The 20,312-nt window shown below is 47.1% G+C and overlaps 4 protein-coding genes across 11 annotated transcripts in view; 1 reads left to right on the top strand and 3 right to left on the bottom strand.

Annotated features, from left to right (window-relative positions):
• gpr158a (G protein-coupled receptor 158a) overlaps nucleotides 1-5,475 on the bottom strand; it is a 42,825-nt gene extending 37,350 nt beyond the window's left edge. Inside the window, exon 1 of the mRNA XM_068304380.1 lies at nucleotides 4,607-5,475. Within this exon, the coding sequence (XP_068160481.1) occupies nucleotides 4,607-5,475 (869 nt within the window). The remainder of the gene's footprint in view (nucleotides 1-4,606) is intronic.
• Nucleotides 5,476-7,829: 2,354 nt separating this feature from the next.
• ptchd3a (patched domain containing 3a) lies at nucleotides 7,830-11,479 on the bottom strand. Its single transcript, XM_068304504.1, has 4 exons — nucleotides 10,772-11,479; nucleotides 10,235-10,356; nucleotides 9,479-9,624; nucleotides 7,830-9,394 (listed from the first exon to the last, which is right to left on the bottom strand). The coding sequence occupies exons 1-4, from the start codon at nucleotides 11,477-11,479 to the stop codon at nucleotides 7,830-7,832; spliced, it is 2,541 nt and encodes an 846-aa protein (XP_068160605.1).
• A 3,464-nt stretch (nucleotides 11,480-14,943) lies between these two features.
• On the bottom strand, nucleotides 14,944-19,699 carry LOC137587716 (threonine synthase-like 1). Of its 7 annotated transcripts, XM_068304314.1 has the most exons (5): nucleotides 19,436-19,699; nucleotides 19,046-19,166; nucleotides 18,800-18,904; nucleotides 15,945-17,341; nucleotides 14,944-15,790 (listed from the first exon to the last, which is right to left on the bottom strand). In XM_068304314.1, the coding sequence occupies exons 4-5, from the start codon at nucleotides 17,310-17,312 to the stop codon at nucleotides 14,987-14,989; spliced, it is 2,172 nt and encodes a 723-aa protein (XP_068160415.1). In that variant the 5' UTR covers nucleotides 17,313-17,341; nucleotides 18,800-18,904; nucleotides 19,046-19,166; nucleotides 19,436-19,699; the 3' UTR covers nucleotides 14,944-14,986. The 7 variants fall into 7 exon arrangements, with proteins under 7 accessions (XP_068160415.1, XP_068160411.1, XP_068160413.1 ...); XM_068304310.1 differs by having other exon boundaries at nucleotides 18,800-19,166; XM_068304312.1 differs by lacking the exon at nucleotides 18,800-18,904 and having other exon boundaries at nucleotides 18,936-19,166.
• enkur (enkurin, TRPC channel interacting protein) lies at nucleotides 18,194-20,152 on the top strand. 2 transcript variants are annotated; one of them, XM_068304317.1, is made up of 5 exons: nucleotides 18,194-18,429; nucleotides 18,796-18,941; nucleotides 19,020-19,240; nucleotides 19,322-19,468; nucleotides 19,567-20,152. In XM_068304317.1, exons 1-5 carry the CDS (start codon nucleotides 18,350-18,352, stop codon nucleotides 19,741-19,743), a joined length of 771 nt encoding a protein of 256 aa, XP_068160418.1. In that variant the 5' UTR covers nucleotides 18,194-18,349; the 3' UTR covers nucleotides 19,744-20,152. The 2 variants fall into 2 exon arrangements, with proteins under 2 accessions (XP_068160418.1, XP_068160417.1); XM_068304316.1 differs by having other exon boundaries at nucleotides 19,020-19,468.
• The last annotated feature ends 160 nt before the right edge of the window (nucleotides 20,153-20,312 follow it).

Raw genomic sequence — 20,312 nt, 5'->3', positions numbered from 1 at the left:
CGCGATTCTGGAATATAAGGGCCAATTAAATCTCACAAACAGAAGCCAAATGAGATATAATGCTTTTTATATTCCTTCCATTGAGCTTTTTTTCTTTCTTTCTTTTTCTTCACCATCTGGCTTTATTAGAATTTCATTGCTGCTGTAAGTTGTCTCTCTATTCACTGTCGATTGCACTGCAGGTCAATAGTCACATGCCTGAACAACACATTAATCAGAATGAGCGTAAGCACGCTACATATTCATAACCTGTTAAGAATGAATATATTGTATTGGAAGTGGAATTAGCAGCCTATGGAGTTTTCTGCAGAGCCATTTTAATTTTGGAGTGCATAGCACAGGCTTTTTTTTTTATTAACTGTTTATTTTGTATATGAAGGAATGAAGATGAACAAGCCCCCCCCCCCCATGTCTCCAGTAATACCAGCTGTGTGCAGATAAACCAATAATAACAGGAAGCTTAAACATTATCCTGCAGCTTAGAACGCTTGCACGCCCAGATGAACTTGCATGCATGTCTTCTGCCCCAGTGTCTCGACAAGAACGCTTTCGTCGTCCTTTGAGAAGGGCACAGTCCTCCCCCAGGAAAAAAAGAAAGAAAAAAAAAGTCCCTTATCTGATGGAAACGCATTAAGCCGACAGGACGAGCATGAAGCCTAATGCGAGCGTAGCCGTTGTCTACCAGCGTCTCTGCACAACCTGAGGTATTTTATTGAATTCTGTCACCAGTCATCAAAAAAAAAAAAGACAACGGTGCCTGGGGGGCGAGGAGGGGTGGGGGGGCGTCACTGAAAGAAAATAAAGATGTCTTTTTTATGAGACCTGGCACTTCTGGGCTCTTGACACTGGTGTCATTAAAGGCGCTCCTCTTGACGGTTGGGTGTGCATTAACCCAACCCAACCCTGGATGTAAGAATTCAACACATTATAGGATTAGGATTTAAAATGAAACACAACCAGTCGTCCTCCCAGCCTAAAAATTGGAAACAACTGATATTCAGTGAACCACTACTTGGCATAATTCAGTCTTATTTCAAATTCATCCTCTATAATTTGCCCTTGAATTAAAAAAAATCTTTCAATATCGCTGACAGCAGCGGGATAAAAAAACAACGGTTGTAATCTCTAATTTCTGTCTTAAATAACCTCATGTGTGGATTATCTGCAGACATCACGTGACGTCACACACTAGAGCCCTAAAGGATAAACCTACACCAGCGATATTACCGATTTATAATCCTTACTGGGTGGTAACTGAATTACATCACGTTAATAGCGGTGAAATCCCTGATATTATTCTGATCATTGGCAGAATTATCGGGAATAAAAGCTGTCTTTACTGTAATCCTGAGCTGCTGGTTGTAGTTAGAGTTTGTGTTGACATTTACTGTCTGAAGGCCTCATATTGACAGGCCACCTCACCGAGCAGCAGAGTCCCAGTGACGTCAGCGGAGAGAGAGACGGAACACCTTAGGGATCTTTAACCCTTCGTTCAGGATGGAAGTGGAAAATCTAGTTCAGACTCGCACTGATTGTATTATTGACATATATTTTTTACGAGCGAGGAAAGCTTCTTCTGCTCTGAATCTCACCGAAAAAACTTCCTCCCGGAATGGATTTTTATTTTTTTATTTTGCATCTCATTTCATATATTATCCCGCTTTTAGCCCCAGGTATTGTAGGCTTTCCTTCCCGTTTGTTCCTGGACGCCGTCCATCGGAGCAGATGCTCGCCGGCTCCTCCCGGGCGCTGGAGGGGCCTCTATCTGCTAGACGGCAGGGCGTCTCGCGGCTCCCCCCGTGCTGTCCAGACTTTTAGCTGCTTATGCAGCAAAATGAGGCGCCAAGCCAAGCGTAAATGAAGACGATTCCGCCATCTAATTAGAACCTGTTTGGCCTTTTTGGAGAAATGTGCTGAAAATTATATATACTTCCTTGTACTTTATTTCCCGGATAGTTTCAATTAGTTTGCCGTATCGCGGCGCCGCCGCCGCTGCCTGAGCTTTGGCCTCAAAGCAATTAATGGCCGTGTTGTGAAAGGTGAGTTGGAAGTGTGGTGTGTGTGTGTGTGTGTTCAACTTCCTCCCCCCTCCCCCCACCTTCCACTTGTGTGTATTCCCATTTTGTGTGCTTGCTCAGACTGGTATTTCTATTTTTTTTATTTATTTATTTTTGCATTTGTTAGGAGTGTGTGTTTGAGTGATTTGCCAATTAGGACGGAACGTATCATCCTGAGGAATGTCTCAACCTCCAACAATAACACACACACACACACACACACACACACACACAGTGCACGCTTGAATAAAGCCGTTCTTCTCTGTGTGGTCTAAAGCTGCCTCCCCGGTGACTCGGCTGCAGCTTAAGACCGGCTGGAGGAGAGGAGATGAAACGCAATCAGGTACGATTTCTTACACCTCCACTGGAAAAAAAACGGGTCGGCCTGTCATCGCGTGTCAAGTTCACACAAGTTGTTTACCCGCCTGCGTGTGCGACAAACACACAAAACAGCCTCACAACTGCGTGCCTTTCAACCCCGCCGGATGCAGGGGAAACTCAAAACCAGTCACCTTGCTCAACGACGACAAGCGTCAACGCCAAACAGGAAGTGACTGCAGCTCTTGAAAGGCTGGAAGCGAAGATGGCCCCTCGCAGGGTTGTTGTTCGACATCTTTCATTATTAATTCATCGCCGTATTGATTTCGTATTCATCTGGATGGGGAAAACCGAGGAGAGCGGATTCGGAGACGGCTATATTATCCGCTCCGATCCCGTTTCCTGATAGGGCGATGAGGAAGAGGAAGGATGCAGGATGAGGCTTCCTGTGAAACATCTGAAGGATGGATGTTTGGAAAGAAGCGGTGCAGGGAAATATTACGACTGAGCAGCAACAAAAGTACATTCATGCAAAAATTACGGAAGACTTTCCCAGAATTTCCTGATTTTTGGGGGTAAATTTGTTAATTTCATGTCTTCTGGGAGAGGAGATTGGTAGCCAGTTGTGTTAGCGTAGCATAAAAGAATAAAAATCAGCTAATCCTGCTTTATAAAAGCATTATTCTAGGCTAGGCTAACTTAGCAGTCCATGCCAAACATAAGCCGTGTCTGTATTCTAGACTGCATCCTGTAAAGTGAGACGTTCGGGTCTACGGGGAACGTCACCACTTCTCTCCATCTTTACTTGTGAGTCATGAAGGGTCGCATCTGTCGCCTAGCAACACTGACCCCAGATGAGTCATTACAGTTTACAAAAGTCAGTTGTAGTAAAAGCTTTGGTGGAAGTAGAAGCCGTACTGGTGGCAGTCGTGAGACGGGAGGACGATGGCGTCAGAATACGTAATCATCTTCCATCGTGGGTGGAGCCTGTTATTATAAGAGCTGCAATGAATCTTGGGATACGTCGGGCCGGGATGGATTCATGTGTTGTATCCCAAAAAAGAAGGTTGCATTTGTGCCTTCAGATGCAACCTTGAGAGGATGCAGCCTCTGTCTGCTTTAAATATGCAACAAGTTAGCAGATTTGTTAGCTTAGCATGAAAATTGGAGGCAAAAATGGAAAAATCCCACTTCCAAGTCACATTTCTTGGTAAATAAATGTATTTGTTTTAACCAGCACATTTCCCAAAATGTCAGACTGTTCCATAAAACACTTTTAGTCGCAAAAAGTCATCGTTTTTAGTTTAACCAATACAGTCCTCTCTCAGCCGATGTTAAACAACACCAAACACTCACGTCAATGTCTTAAAAATCTGAATCTGACGTCACGAGTGAACCGTAAACTGGAGTTCTGGTGTGAAACCGGTTTGACTGTCGATCGGATTGCTTCTACAGGAGACTGAAGCTGCTTTAAGAGGCTTCATATGTGATAACACCTGGTAGCTGGTGGCCTGTTCTGGTGTGATCACGGCAGGTTTTTTTGACTCATGGAAGGAAAGGCACACACGCAACTCCTGATCCGGATTAAATATTCATGGAGATGTCGGTCGGGATGGCGTTGGGAGGCTTTTACACTCGACCGTCCGGGAAGCACGTGAGGCGTGAACGTGGCGCACCAGCAGGGCCTCCCGGGGCCAGTCGGGCTGCAGCCGGGGGTGGCTTCAGGTCACGGACCGAACAACGCACACATTTTCAACGTTCCTCCCTCTGTTCACGCGGCTGCTGCGATTTCATTTTTCTTTTAATTTGACTGCCTCTCATCTCAGGAAGGTTCTGACTCATCACACATGTGTGTGTATGTGTGTGTGTGTGGGGGGGTGTACAAAGGGCACGTTGCCTTCTCTCTCTTTTTTTTCTGAGTAGTAAATCATGCAGCAGTTTGAAAAACAAATGATGGTCTGTAGCGGGAGGTTTTCTCCACTGATACGTCTAGAAACATTCAGGGTTATTTTTAGCATCCCACAGCTTTGTCAGACAGGAGAAGAAGAACCCCCCCCCCCCTAGTGTAAGGAGGTGGGGGGGAAGCCCTATCTGAGTTCAGACATGCAGGTGGGGGTGGGGGGGGGTGCATCCACCTGAACTCACCTTCAGGACATTAAGGTGTGACTTTATTGTCTTGATAATAAAGCGACGCTGGACTCGGATTGACTTTTATTCCATCTGTTTCTTACCTGAACTCTGGGGCCAGGCTGGGATTCAAACCGTAGAAGGCAGCTGATAAGGTCAAAAGCCAACGGGGGACAAAATTCCCGTTCTCACACTCCAGATATGGCGCAGACCACTTGACGTGCGTCTTATCCGGGATGAAACTCTCTCCTCTTTTTAAAGAGTTGTCCACCGATCGGAAGTCCTGGCTCAGCACCCTCTTATGGAAGGCGGGCTTCTTCCTGTTCTTCACCTGCTGGTACCAGTCCGTATCTAGGGATCGGTTGTGGGCCAAACTGGACAGGTCCTGGAGGACGATCTCTCCCCCGGCCCTGGTGGCTTGGAGAAGCACCGAGGGCCCCGCCGCGGACGCGTCCGAGCTGAAAGTCACCACCGCCCGGTGGATCTTGGCGTCTCCCTCCAGGATGCTCCGAACCAGAGCGTGGTACCACTCAATGTCACGCCGGAGACTGTCCTCCCTGGACCTGTTGGCTTGCAGGATCATGTTGAGGAAGTTTGTGGCGTGCAGCACCGTGTCCATCACGCCGCTCAGGGAGTAATGCGGGGCGGCTTGTGACCTTCCCCGCAGAGAGGTGAGCTCGTACCTCCGCGAGCAGTTGGCGTGTTTCAGGGTGGTAGAATCCCCCGTGTGGAGGAAAGCCGTGACCACCCGGGGGAGATGCTCCTCTATCTTCTGCGGCAGCTCCGCCGTCACCCCTGGAAGGAGATGGTGCTGATGCTGCTGCCGCTGCGCGCGGAGATGCGCCACCGGCTGCCGGCGGTGCGCGTCCGGCGCGCCGACATCCTCCCCGCGCCTCGTCCATTCCGCGTCTTTGTGGTTCGCTCCGATCACCAACCCAACGTGCAGCAGCAGCGACAGCCGGAAAACAGCCATCTCTTTCCCCCCGGGGAGAGCGTCCGCAGACGTTACCGCGTGGAATTACGGTGGCGCTTTTTTTCTTTTTTGGGGGGGGGGGTGGGAGTGGGGTGGGTGGGTGGGTGGGTGGACGCGCTGCGAGGAAAAACCCACCCAGCCGCTCCGCTTAAAGCATCGCTCCTCCACTTGTAGGATAATCAAAAGGAAGACGAAGAGGAGGAGGAAGAGGAGGAGGTGGGGAGGGTGTGGGGGGGGGGACGTCAGGAACCCCCCCTCTCCGGCCTCGCTAAATCCCTCTTTTACAGATGCAGATCGTTCATGTTGAGCATCCGCTTGCAGCTGTTGCCCCCCCCCCCTACCGCCGCCTCGACCGTCTTGGCTTCGGCTGCGCGGCGGACGTTCTCCTCCTGCGCGTCGGCAACACAGACTGACTCCAAACGAGTAGGGAGGGAGGGGTAAAGGGGCATGTTGGAGGGGGGGGGGGGTGTTTATATATTTTTTAACAGGGAGCTTCTCGCTCGGATGGAAACCGCACTCCGCCCTCTTCCGACCACAAGAGGCATTAAGTAGACCCGCGGAAAGCCACGGAGAGACGCGCCGGGGAGCCGTGCGCCCTGAAGCCCGTCTTCCCCTGCGTCCCATTGGGGCTCCAGACGCGCCGTCCATCCGCTTATGGTCGCGTCTCCTGCCAATCACAGCGCAGCTTTGGATGGGAGGGGGCCGTCCGGTGCTGAAGCTGAGAATGAAGCGGTTCAGGAGCCACCACCCCCCTCCCCGGATGGGGGGGGGGCAAAGCTGATGTCAGCATCGGCTGATCTATCATAATTAAGACCGATCAATTGATAGAGACTTGTTCACAGTTTGTCACCCAACAGTGGTTTCCACTTCCTTTATTTATATATATATATATATATATATATATATATATATATATATATATATATATATATATATATATATATATATATATATATATATATATATATATATATATATATATATATATATATATATATATATATATATATATAATTTATTTTTTTTAGAATTTAAAGGAAGATGAATAAAATAAATAAATTCATTGATGCTTCAACTTTGGAGAATTAAGTGTTAAATTGATTTTTTGTGTTTTAAGCATCAAATCATGTTTAAAAATAAACACAAGTGTTAGTATGACGTGCAGCTCCGTTTAGGTACAGTTTGATCCAAAAAAAAAGAGAGTAAATCCTGATTGGATTGGGGAATAAGCCCCGTCCACTGCAAACCAACCAGAAGAATCAAGGGGGGAGCAGAAAAATGCAGAAATGTCTCCTGTGGAATCAGCAAATCTGTTGTGTAACTGTAACCTGACCAATCAGAGGCGGTGAGCAACAGGAGGGGGGGTGTGATCTGCTTCCTGTGACTCCATCCCCGCTCCATAGGGTAATAGTTCAAGCACAGATGCCCCCCGCTCTACGTCGGGCGTGGGGTCCTGTCACGTCATGCTGTGTGGGTATGAGGCATCTCATCTCTGAGGGTGGGGGGGTTGAGGAAGACAGGCGTGACGAAGGGTGACAGGGCCTTCCTGCTGCACTGGGGGTGTAAACTGGAACCTGCAGGCCTTCTGCGCTTTTCTTGACGTGCAGCTGCACCCAAGGCTGTTTCATTCTTTCTTTATATCTGCCAGCAAACGCATAAAATATAACCAAGCGAGTGCCATTTCCCCCCCCCACCCCCCCTTCAGTGCATCTGTGGCCAGTATATCAGAACACTTGTGTTTTTCAATGTACAAAGGGTGAACAGCTCAAAGCCCTGCAGACATAGAGCCGTGCAGCAGCAGCTGAATGTTGGAGTTCCACAAGCACGTCTGTGCAAACATCACTATTTATTCGCATTAAACAAGGTTTGAGTGGGTAAATATTTTTCTGCGGTTCAACATTTACATTTAGGATTATATTTATCTCCTGGGTTGTTTTTTTCCTACACCGTGACAGAAACGTCACGTTTTTCTCCCCGGAGATGAGCATTTTAAGATATTCCGGTGCAGCTGGGTTACACTTCATTTGGAATTATGTGACATTTGAAAATCTTTCCAAAAAACCTCACTTTAAGCCTTTTCTGTCTCAGCAGATTCCTCAGCCGCCAACACCACCAGTGTAAAGTCTAATAAAACAAACTTAAACAGAAAATAAATAGCTAACAACACAGATTAGACCTCATCATACATAAAGTTACCCTACAAATATAATGAAAAATGCTTTATTGAAACAGAAATGCTTGTTTTTGATTAGTTTAGTCAGAATCCTTTCTGACTTTGAGGACAAATTGAATGTTTTCTAAATGTAAATGCTGTAAAATGAACTTCCTCCACGTTCTCTGCGTGACGGCGGAGGTCATAGTTTGCTGATTTCTAAGTGTTTGTCTTTCTTTTTATCCAAAGAACACGAGAACAACGTCAGGAGTACCGGAATGAAAGTCAAGCCGTGAAGCATCCCGAACAACATGACGAGAAAGAAGAGCTTAAAAAATGTCCTAAATGTGTGAAATTCAGACGTAGACAAGACCGACACCCCCAAAATGGTGGAGGAGGCCCCCTGGAGGATGGGGTAGCCCAAGCTGGCTAGGGCATCCACCGCCTTGTCGTTGAGACTCGCTTTCTTGCTGGAGACGAAAACGTAAGAGACGTGGGCGGCGAAATCGACGGTGAAGCCGATGCAGACGGTGAAAACGATCATGGATATGGAATCCAGGGTGATGTCCCAGAGCGTCATGAAACCCGTGACCCCCGCCGTCACCGAGCCGATGGAACACGTCACCAACAGCGAGCAGAGAGGATTCGGGATGAGCAGGAGAGACACCACCAGCATCACGGCCATGATAACGCCAACGTTCTTGATGGTGCTCTTCACCACCACGCCGTACTGGTCGTAGAAAATGAATTTCCGGTTGAAGATCAGTAAAGACGCAGCGTGGCATCCTTCAGCCGCGGTTTTAAGACCGCCCAGCATCTGGATTTCCATGCTAGCGTTGGCGATGTCGATAGTCTGGATGAAGAAGCGGGAAGCGTGGATGGAATCTCCTGTGAGGTTCACGTCTTGCTTGAAAAATGGGTACAAATCAAAAAAGGTAGGTAGATTCTTGAGAAAAACCTCCTTAACATCAAGATTCAAATGTCTTTCTCGTCCGTAGGACAAATAAGAGTCCAACCAGGACGTGTAAATGTTGTCGTCTACAAACTGCAGCCTCTTGAAGTCCTCCATGCATCCTTGGAGTTGCCTCCTCTTGGTTGCGTCCCAGTAGGGGAACTCCTCGCTCACGATAACCATCACAGCTGGACCGAAGTCAGAAAAGTACTGCCTGTCTTTCCGGTTGAATCTCGTGACGTGGGATTCGTCGGCCGCCAGATCGTACAGGTCGATCCCCTGCTGGACGTGGAAACATCCGTAAATACTGGCGGCCAGATAACCCAGGTAAAGGAGGATGACGGCGGCCTTGACCTGGGGTTTGATCAAAAACGGCCCGTAGTAATCCTTGAAGAAATTACTGGCTGGTTGTTTTTTCTCCGCTCCGGTGTTCTCATCGTAGCCGCCTCCCACACAGCAGATGTTATACATCTCGACCCGATCATCGACACTGTCTGACGGTATTTTCATGCAGGTCAACCAGTGTCTGTTGCCGGCTTCTCGTCTACCGTTCAAAGCCAAGAAGGCCCCGAAGAAGGTGATGGTGTAGACGTAGGAGAAGACGATGGACGTGCTGGTGTAGAGGCAGAACGACTGCACGGACGGGAAATCCGACGTGACGCCGATGGAGAACTTGAGAACGTCGGTCGCGGCGGTGATGGTGATGGACATGATGGCTTCTTTGTAGACGTGAGCCATCCTCGTCCCCACCGGGTCCTTCACGTGAGTGCGCTGCCAGTCGGACACCATGATGAACATGTTGTTGAGACCGATTCCTGATCATACATGCCAATTAGTCGCAATTCTTTCATGCAAAATACTCCAAAATAATCGACAACCTTAAAAGGAGAGAGTCTCACCCAGAATTAGGAAAGGAGAGTTTGCGACCGTGATGACGAACGGCACGCCGATGTAAAGCAGCAAACCGAAAGAGGAGACAACCGCCAGGCCGGAGGAGAGGACGCCGAAGACGGCCACCCACACCTTGTTCCTCACATTGTCCAGCCTGTCAGAGAGATAAGGACGGAGCAAAGTCACTCAACTCAGAAAGCCATCAAATGTCTGTAAGGAGAGGTCATTTTCTCTAACAGTGATGTCATTGTTGACTGTCACACCCTGAGGTACACCTCTCTGTAACCGCTGAGGTGAAACTGATGAAGGTCAGCAGACAAGAAAGACTTTTTGGCGGCTGTCGGAATTTCAGTATGGTTCCCTGTTCTGTTATCAAGCTATTGCAGAATAGCCAATCCTGCCAAGACTCTCAGCGACGTTCCAGGAGAGGCAGCGGCTGCTAGCTAGCTGCTAACACCGGCGATGGCGAGGCCAGTTTACAGTTTGAAGACTGGTCAGATGTGGAAATGTATTCAGCAGAATTGTTAGTTTATACCAGTAGTTATAGAAATCTGCATTACAATTTAAAAAGTTTGGATTCCAAAGTTATTTAATGATCTGCAATTATCAGTGTTGAATTTAAAGGTCTCATTGCTTGGGTTGCTATAGTCTATCCAAAGTCCACTGGGATAGACTATAGCAATCCCACGACAGCGGAAGAAACGGTCATTGAAAATGAATGAATGTAAGATGATAGATAAACAGACAGATGGACAGGTTCTTACCTCATGCAGGATATGACGGAGAAGGTGATGGCGCAGGCATACGTGATGAGGAATAGAGGGAAGCCGTCTGTGGTGTGAAGGTCGATCTCCTCCTGCTTTGATTTGGAGGTGTAGTAAGACACCTGCAAACGAGCACAGAGCAACAAACAGACATGATTAACAAAATCAAATCGGTGTAACGGCTCAACCTGGATTCTAACAGCGTCTCCAACCACCACATTGTCTCTAGAAGACGTAAACGTGAGCCTGAAGCAGACAGGATTGCAAATGATATGCAAATAAAATTCATTTTTTCAGGCATTAAATTTTGTGATATCGGGATTTCTACAACTGGGTCAATTTTTCAGAGGCGTATGCAGAGATGATTAAAAAAATAGAGCCTTTAATATTAAATTAAAAGCGTTGCTGCTTTATTCTCATTCCAGAAATACATCTAAACAATAAACAACTAATAAACAACCACCAACGATTATCATGTTTGCATATTAATGCAAAAAATGGGAATTTTCCCAGAAGCCCCTGTGGGAACAAACTCACATCAACGTTCTTGAGGTCCGTCTCCGCTGATAAGACTTCTTTAAATCCTCTCAGCCACAGCTTTGAGACGTCGGCTGTGGTTTTCTTATTACCTAAGTAGTAGAAGAGTTTTATGGCCTGAGCGCTCTTGATGGAGCTGTTGGCGTCCACGATGACCCCGCCGAGAGCTGGGCCCAGAAACACCGAGTCGGACCCGTTTTTGTAGACGGGGTAGGTGACGTCCGCTGGATCAGACTGGAATATTCCCAGAATGTTTGAGACACACTCTCCGTTGGCTTTTGCACACAGCTCATTAAATCCCAGCGTCCCGTTCTGCACGCGGATCTTGAGGATCTCGTCGTTGAGACTGACGACATCCTCGAAGGCCGGGTCCCTCAGGACGTCCAGATCGAATCTGGACACGGCGATGAGGGACGCGAAGTCACCGATGTCGTACAACCTGTCTTCTGAAAACATGGAGTGGTTGTAGGGGAAGTTTTCCCTCACAAACGCTCTGGTCGTCTTCGAGGGTCCTTTCCTGGGTGTGAATTGCCGCTCCAAATCATTGTCCTCCCTGTCTCGGAGAAAAGCGAAGCCTCCACCGAGAGCCGCCGTGAGCAGGATGGGAATCACAAAAAAGAAGAGAGGACGGGAGCCGACTAGGGAGCCCAGCTTTCCAAAAAGGCTTGACAAGGGCTTTTCCAGACAGTCTGAGCGTCTGCAGCTCATTTCTATTAAAAATTCAGGATGGTTTGTGCAGGAGGGCAGGAAGAGCACCTTTTTAAAGACTTCGCACGCCTATCTGGAAGTTTCGTGACACTCAAAAAGTCTCCTTATCCGATAAAGGCTTGATCAGGAAATAAACATTTGGGAAACATACCTCAGTTTACAGTAATGTCACGCTCTGTAGGTCCTATAAAAATGATAAGAAATGCACGTCAAACAGTTTGCTTTTAAAAGGATGTGGGGGGAAAGGCTTGGTTACAGCTTACAGGAAGTCATTTGGAATTATTTTACAATACAAAAACTGAAATTTGATTATTGAACAATGAATAACAGGACATTCACGATAATTTTATAGTTAAATAAGGTGTTAAAGTTCAACCACGGGTATTTCTGTGGGTTTAAAAAAAAAAAAGGCAATAACTGTAAAGTCAGATTTCATTCTGTTTGTCCTTCAGAGGGTTGAGCTTCCAGGAATGAAAATTATGGGTGTTGATTCAGAGGCAATAAAATCCGGTTTATTTACATCCATCCATTCAGTCATTCATTCATTCATCTTTTAACCTTGATTTCAACCGTGCGTTGCTTTATTTTTACGGATACATTCCTGGAGGATCGCCTTCCCTGAAAGTTAACCCTCGCCACTCCCCTGAGACGAGGCTCATATCTCATTTCACACAGATACACCTGCAGGTCATTGATTTCTCCTTCTCTCTGAGTGAGGAATGGATTCTCTTTCTTCATCCCTGGCATCCGTTAAATATAATCTGCGTTGGGAAGTCTTCCTCTGGATCGTCTCGGATCCAATTGAACCCCTCTTGTGGACGCAGCAGATGGAAACAGATGAGACTCTGCTTTACATCTGAATGCAAATGGGTTCAATCTGATAATAACGATCTTCTGGTGGCGAGCTCCAGTGGACACCTTCATCTGTTCTACTGTCTCTCCTCCTCTTCTTCACACTTAGCACAAAGATGCCGGAAGAGAGAAGACTTTGACCCAAGCAAGTCAACAGAATTAAAGAACCGGCTGTGTTTTCTTAACGGGTTTAATAAATGAAGGTGTTTGAGCAAAGAGAAGAAGCACAAATGAGAAGATCAACCAATTCCTTGTTCACCAATTCAATGTCTTTAATGGATTTTAACAGAAAATAACGACCATAATGGTGGGAATCAACCGAGCAGAGGCTCAATTCAAGCCTGTATCTTCATCCTCAGATGTGTTCATTTCCTCCTGTCTCGTTTCTATTTCCCCATCCTGTGAAAGAGCAGCTCCCATAATGCCACAGGTTCACATAAAGGAGATTGGAAGCAGGCTGCTACCTGCAATTATCCCTGCTCACTGAGCCGTGGGCCAATGGGTGTTGAGCAACAGCTGGCTCGCTTTTTTTTTTTCTCCTTTCACCATATACGGGTATGCACACACACACACACACACACACACACACACTGCACACCACCCATCCTCCCTCTTAACTCCCCACTCTTCACCTGCCATGCAGCCTGATTAATAAGGCCAGAGCTCGCCGCCAAGCAAACGGAAGAAGACGGCAGGAAAGAGCAGAAGTGGAGACAGGAAGTCTTAAAGGGCCAATATTTTACTCTTTAACGATTTTATATTTCTCCCTGATGTGTGAGTTCACCTAGAATGCCACTATACGCCTCAGCTTTAGACCATGTGTGTGTGTGGCTTAAAAAGCTAATTAATTTAGCATAGCCACACCCCTTTCCAAAAGTGGGTGTGGCTTGCCAGCACCTTGCTGAAGTTGCTTTTCCCGCCTTATGGTTCACGGGTTATGCCAGAGCTTATCCCAGCTGACTAGGGGTACACCCCGGAATCATCGCCAGCATCACAGGACCACAAGAAAGACAAACACCCATTTGCCCCAATAAGGTCAATTTGCTGTGATCGGTTCACCTAAATCACATGTTTTGGGACGTAGGAGGAAGCTGGAGAACCCGGAGAGGACCCACACTCGGCATTTTGCTCTAAGGAAGAAAACTGCTGGTTCCAAACAGAAAAACCAACCTGGAAAAAATCAAATAAGACGATAGAAAGAAAAGCGTGATTTCATAAATATGAAAAATGAAACGGAGCAACTTCCTGCTGTCAGGGCTACGGATTCAAAAGAAAATGTTCAAAACTTATGTGGATGTAATTTAAATCTAACAGGAAAATTAACAATAATGTGAAAGGATAATGAAACGCTTCCCCTCTGGGTTCTGGCGGAGACAGAGAGAAACTGATCCGGATCAAATCGGCTCGACTCTCCGATCCGCGAAACGGATCTCATTCCCGCCCCCCCCGGCGCCGCCGCTGAGGCAGCACCCAGATTCAAATGACTCCCTTCATTCAGGACTCTCCTCTTACAGATGGTGTGACATCCAGGGGGGGCGGGGATTACTCTCAGGAGCCACACCAATTTTGATGATGCTAGTAAATGTCCTATTCACGCCTGATTCAATCAATTATTCACTCTCTTCTTTTTTATTTGTCCCACTTCCCCCTCTCCCATCTCCAAGAAGCGTTTCCCAAACCATCACGAGTAAGAAATTACTCTTGCTGGTAAAATAAAGGAGAATTAATTTGAAAATCTACTTAAAAATCGCATCAATTTGAAGCTTTTATCTCATCCATCCTCATCCAACATCGTGTCACGTTTGCTGGAGCCTAAGTGAGACATTCCAGGTTTCCCAGCAACACCTTCCAGTTTCCCCTGGGAATACCCAGGCATTCCGAGGTGATAAGATGAAACACGGAATCTCTCCGGTGAATTCTGGGGTTCTCTCCCTGGTGGAAAAGCCAGGAAAATCAAAGAAAGGGGAGGCACCGAGGTGGCGTCCAAACCAAACACCTGCACAACCTCAATGGTCACCTTTGGATGGGAAGTCTCAAGGGTTCCCTCCAGATGTCCGACCTTCCCACTTTGAGCTCGTTCCCCTGCACATCTAAGAAGCACGTGACTCATACTGAAGGCATGGCGTTGCCCTTTAACCCCGCCCACCCTCAGGCAGGTCGCTAATGAATCGGCGGACGCCGCTGACGGGAGGCGTGGACCAGCTGCTCCAGCTTCCTGTGGCAATTAGAGCAGGAAACTCATGGAGATGGAGTCATTAGCTGCGCTTTAATGCCACGCTGTGAGCTCCGCCGCGTGGCTTCAACGGCTCCTCAGCCGGCCTCAGATCAGCGGAGGAGATAAAGGAAAGATGAAACGGCATAAAAATGCAAATGGAACAATTCATACGATCTAATTAAGTTAAATAAGAGACTTTCCAAACCAATTTGGGACTTTTGGGCTCCTGGAGGTTTGGGTTGAAACAAATCCCCCGTCTTCCTCGGCTGTTTCGGAATGTTTAGCTCTTTTAATCTACAAGTTTCATTTATTTTACACCTTTTTTTTAAACATTTCTGTTGTGCAGTTCATTAAATTTGCATCAAACACAAATCAGGAATATATTTTATACACATCTTTAATTCTGATTTAAACCCATGTTGATTTAAGGTACAGGAATCTTACAGAACTTTTAGGAAGGACTCCCGGATCATTCCTTCCACCTCCTCCACCAGGACGCCGTACTCCGCCTGACAAACAGTGTGTCGCCTCCTGCTGCTCTCCTTCATGCACGTCATCATGTCTCTGTGCGCCTCCGGCCCGGACGCCACCGATCCCAGCTTCTTCAGCTGCTCGACAGGATCCTCTGGAATACCTGGGATTTGTAAAGCTTTGAGCACGGCGGGAGCAAATTTCCCGTAGTGAGCGGTGGAACAAAGCACCACGGGACACGAGCCGTCCTGCAGCCGGTCGGCCACCGCTTTGGCCACGGCGGTGTGTGTGTCCATGACGTAGCCCGTCCGCCGGTGGACGCTCTGGATGGCGGCCAGGCATTCGTCCTCGGAACACCAGTCAGCCATCACTTCCTCCTGCATCCTGCCAAGAAGAGCATCAGGAAGCCGAAAGTGTTGCTTTGTGTCCAAGCGTGCGAAGAGCTCCCTGACAAGACGGCCGTCTCCGTCTGAAAGGTGGTAGATAAACCGCTCCAGGTTGGAGGATTTCAGGATATCTATAGCGGGGGAGCAGGAGGGCGTCAGAAGTCGCCCCCTGAGGTTGTATTCGCCCGTGTTGATGAAGTCAGAGATGATGCGGTTGTGGTTGGAGGCGCAGATGACTTTCCTGATCGGGATTCCCATTTTCTTAGCGTACACGGCTGACATGGCGTTCCCAAAGTTACCTGTAGGGATGCAAACATCGACGGGCTTTCCAAACGTGACAACGCCGTCTTTGCACAGATCCAGATAGGCTGAGGAATGGTACACCACCTGCAAGTAGACAGATACAAGTATAGATTACGTCATTATCGATTATACGTCGGTTTAATAATAAAAATACACGGAAAGATTTTTTTTTGAAAACGCAACGTGCTGGTTATCTGACAACAACGCTTTGCCCTCCCTGAGACACAGATCAGGTCACCTGGGGCAACAGCCGCGCCCAGTTGATGGAGTTGGCGGTGCTGAGGACCGTTCCGTACTCCACGGCGAGGTGACCGCTCAGCCCCGACTCCCCAAACATCCTCTTCAAGGCTCTCTGGCAGAAGTCAAAGTCCGACAGGACGCCGACGGCCCTGGCGTTGCCTTCGCTGTAGCTCGTCATTTGCAGTTTCTGGATCTCACTGACACCCTCTTCTGGGAAAAACACCAGCACCCCAGTTCGGCGTCTGTCGGCAGCACCGAGCCTGCTAAACCCGCTCAGCACGGCGCTCCCCGTGTCGCCGGAGGTCGCCACCAGGATGAGGTAGTTGCACATCGGAGGGAGGCAGTAGGAGAAGAGCTGGGGCATCAGCTGAAGAGCCAGGTCTTTAAAGGAGGCGGTGGGGCCGTGGAAAAGCTCCTGAACGTACTGATTGTGGACGAGGTGTTTGACGGGCGCCACAGCCTCGCTAGAAAAATTTGATCCATAAGCTTTGAATATCATTGTTCTGAGATCGGACGGGGAAACATCCGATGGGTGTACACACTTCTCTAATAAAACTGCAGCTCTCTCCGGGTACGACATGTCAGCGAGTCTCAGCCACTCACCAGCAGATATTTCTGGGAAGCCGTGTTCGGGAACATAGAGGCCTCCATCTGGTGCGAGACCCTCGATGACCACATCGCTGAAGTACGTCTTCTGATTGGACGGTTCCACGCTCCTGGTGGACACGTAGGTTTCTGAAGCGTGCGTCTGGTACCTGGCCACAGCCTTCAACACCTTCTCTGCCACGTCTTCCACTGTATCCTCTCTCCCGCAAAACACCCGCACATCAAGCCATCGCTCGTAAAACTGTTTCCTGTACTGAAGATTGTCCCTCATGGGCACCCCAACCTTCTGGCCCACAATCCTGTTCACTTTCATCCTGGATAATCTCTGCATGATGTCTTCGATGTCCGCATCCAGATACACAACCAGTCCGGACTCCTTCACATGCTGCATGGCTGCAGGGTGAAGCGGGTTCGAGCCTGTGAGGGAAACGACACACCCAGAGGCGGTGAGGTTACACAAAGCTTGACCTTCCTCCTCCAGGAAACGCTCTCCGCCGACCGCCGCCAGCTTTTCGGACACGGGCATCTTCCAGGTCGCCTCTAAGACATCGTCATCCACATCGATAACGGGCAGTCCCAGTCGCTGGGCCACGATCCTGCCCACTGTTGTCTTCCCTGCTCCAGGAAGCCCCATCAGCAGGAGATTCCTGCCCCCCATCCAGGAGGCTTTGGTAGAAAGCCATGATCTTGATGCCGACAAGGGATGCAGGTAGAATCTCACAGCTCTTAATGTCAACTTGCTTACATTCAGGAAACCCATTGATGAGCTAATTCCAGCAGCCTGATTTCCTGGTGAACAGAAAATAATGTTAAACATCCTTAAAATGCATCGTGACACGTGTTTACTGCTCAAATGATCACCACGTGTTTGGATTGCTCTCCAATTAGTAGCAATAATTTTATAACCACGTAATAAATTAGAAGTCAAGTATGTGGGTCACGTGACAGAGATTAATGATCGATATATTCGCGTGAAAAGCGAGTGTGAACTGATTTATTTCTTTTGCTTCTATATGGCTTGTTTTGGGGTGTAAAGTCTGCAGGGTAAATCATTAAAGCGTGGAGCTGACGCTGCTACGGCAAACCCAGAGGGACAAAAATGAGGAATGTTCCCATTAGTACACAAAGGCTCACCGAGGTTTACGTAACTTAAAAGATCCACATTTCCCACGCTGTATGCGCACACACTCCATCATTCTCTCATGCGTGTGACCTTAATTTACCGATAAACACACACACCGGAAACCTGGAGTATCGCGGAAGTACACGGAGCGGATGGATGTCGTGATGCATTCAAGGCCCTCGGAATTTTACACTTCTTCTAAATTCAGAGGGTCTGCTCCTCACGTTTCTAAGAAAATAGTAATATTATCCCAACTCTAATAACATAAAATAGCAGAATCAACAGTAAAATGTCTCGTAATTTACTTGTTTTTGTTAATAATGAGTGTTTATGCAAGCTCCGTTAACGAGCTAAATGTATGGCCAGCTTTATGCGCCATCATTACCATTAAAAAGAAGTATATTTTAAACTGTATAATACATAACCCTTCATAGCATGAGCGATCATGTGATCTACGAAGAATCAGACCCCAAATGTCACGCATAAGCAGTTGAGAATACGAAGTTTGTGATTTACAATTGTCTTTAAAAGCAACATTTGCTTCACAGTTGCCTGGCAACAACCTGGCAGCGCGTTGTTAAACAAATCCCTCTGGCGAAAGAATTTGAACAGCTAGGCCACTGTGGTTTAAAAGCTGCGTGTTTTAATGATCTTTTAATTTAAAGATCTCCAAAATGTCTGAAGTCGTGCGTCCAGCGGAAAGCGTCTATAACCTTCTCCCAAGAGACGAGGTTCAGACCCAAAAACCATCGAGGTACGTCTGAAGCAATGACTTAAGCCTTAATTAAAAAAGTGATTAGTGTCAAAAGAAGCTGAGCTAGTTGGAAAAAAAAAGTTTTCTAAACTTTAGAGTCTGGTTATTAACTTCTTATTATGCTTAACATTGAAAATGAAAGACAATGTTGAAAAATTTGGCCTCAAATTTGTCAAAATGAAATCACCTAAGTGAGAATCAGGAAATAAATAAGCATTTATGGTTTAAAAGGTCATTTAAATTATACCAATTCGTGTGTTTTTTCATCGGATATCAATGGAAAGTTTGTTGTTTTTTTTAATGCAGACTGATGTTTTGTGACATTCTGAAATAATTTAAAGTAAGGTTATTTTGTCTCATCTGAAGGTACATGTCCAAGTTCAGGCCCGTGGTCCTAATTGAGGAGAAGTCGGTCAAGGATGCGATGAGGACGATGGGACCGGCTGAAGTACCGATTCCATCCCCAGACAAATACCTGAAGAAACATTCAAAGGAGCCTAAATCACCTGACAGTTAGTTTCCTATGTTCTACGGGATCGATTTGTGGCTCGATTTGTATTATTTCCATTCCTATTTTCACGTTCTTTCAGAGTCACAGTGTTCCAGAGAGGCTCACAGCTGTACGATGAGGAAGCCACCTGTTCCCACCAGGGCCGACATCCCACCCATGGGCATTCGCACCCAGAGGAACTTCTTAAAGACGGTCACAGCCGTGCAAGTCAAGCCCAAGCCGATCTCTGTGGACACCAGGAAGGGACACAAACAGGTCCTTGAGAATTCAGGACTTGTCCCAAAATACATCAAGAAAAAGGTATTTTCTAGCGCCGATCGAGACCGTTTTATCAAATCAAACGTGAACACGACGTCTGCAGTTTCTTCTCCTAATGTGCAGGATTACGGAGAGGTTCCTGAGTACCTGCAGCAGCGGAATGAAGACGAGCAGAGAGCTCAGGAGGAGTACGACAACTATGTGAAAGACCAGAGGGAGCAGGGGGCCATGAAATACCTGTCTGACGAGGAGCGACACGCCATCCTGGAGGTACCTGAACACACATGTCTGCTACATACGTGTGGCCTCACGGTGGCGTCATCCAGCTGACTCCATCACGGGTTTATCTGTGTGGATCCACCATCCAGGGCCTGAAGAAGAACTGGGATCAGCTGCACAGGGAGTACCAGGGCCTGTCGTTCGTCATCGACACCATGTCCAAGAAGTCCCACAAGCAGCGTCTGGAAGCAGCGATGAAACAGCTGGAGAACGACATCCAAATATTTGAGAAGTTCAAGACCATCTACGTCCCCAAAGAACATTGAGAAGGAGCTGACGTCAGTATCATCACTCAGGACGCCTGGAGGACTAAAAAATATCTAAAGTGATGTAATCTCTCTGAAGTATTATAGAATTGGAACAGTAGAAGAAGAAATATTAATAAATGATGAGAATTAGGATGTGTTTTAACTGGATTAACTGACTTAATTCTTCTGATTAAATTTCCTTTTATATTCCTCGGGTATTAAATACATCAGGATGCCAGTTCAATTCTAATATAATGCAGCTTTATTGTTATAGAAGCTCAATTTTAGCTCCAGATAACAATCAAGGATAGTTATTTATTTTTACCTTTTTTTAAATTTCATTTTCCCCTTCCTGCTGTATAAATTCTACTTCCTGGAGAACATGTTGTCACTGGAGGCCCCCAGACTATCCTGTGAAGTCAATTCAATAAAAGCGACTGCATGAAATCTGAAGCGAGCATCTATTATCACTGGTTTTAACTCTCCTTCAGCGGCTTGTGATTTGGTTACAGGCCAGCGTCGCATCACATGAAGCTGATTATCCCTGTAATTCTCCTCGACGAAAACAACGCTCCTTGTACGCAAAT

The sequence above is a fragment of the Antennarius striatus genome, chromosome 20 (genome assembly GCF_040054535.1).
Source record: "Antennarius striatus isolate MH-2024 chromosome 20, ASM4005453v1, whole genome shotgun sequence".
NCBI lineage: Eukaryota > Metazoa > Chordata > Actinopteri > Lophiiformes > Antennariidae > Antennarius > Antennarius striatus.
Note: the sequence above shows the minus strand (reverse complement) of the source record. Positions and strands in the feature narration are given on the sequence as shown.

Coding starts and splice junctions, on each gene's coding strand:
- ptchd3a (XM_068304504.1), bottom strand. CDS start 11,479: ATGAGCTGCAGACGCTCAGACTGTCTGGAAAAGCCCTTGTCAAGCCTT. Junction 10,357..10,771: donor CGGACCTCAAGAACGTTGAT/GTGAGTTTGTTC, acceptor GCTCGTTTGCAG/GTGTCTTACTACACCTCCAA. Junction 9,395..9,478: donor CTCTCCTTTCCTAATTCTGG/GTGAGACTCTCT, acceptor ATGTATGATCAG/GAATCGGTCTCAACAACATG.
- enkur (XM_068304316.1), top strand. CDS start 18,350: ATGTCTGAAGTCGTGCGTCCAGCGGAAAGCGTCTATAACCTTCTCCCA. Junction 18,430..18,795: donor CAGACCCAAAAACCATCGAG/GTACGTCTGAAG, acceptor TCTCATCTGAAG/GTACATGTCCAAGTTCAGGC. Junction 19,469..19,566: donor AGCGACACGCCATCCTGGAG/GTACCTGAACAC, acceptor TCCACCATCCAG/GGCCTGAAGAAGAACTGGGA.
- LOC137587716 (XM_068304308.1), bottom strand. CDS start 19,484: ATGTGTGTTCAGGTACCTCCAGGATGGCGTGTCGCTCCTCGTCAGACA. Junction 17,342..19,435: donor TGTCGCTCCTCGTCAGACAG/GTATTTCATGGC, acceptor TCTGTTCACCAG/GAAATCAGGCTGCTGGAATT. Junction 15,791..15,944: donor GGGCGCGGCTGTTGCCCCAG/GTGACCTGATCT, acceptor GTCTACTTGCAG/GTGGTGTACCATTCCTCAGC.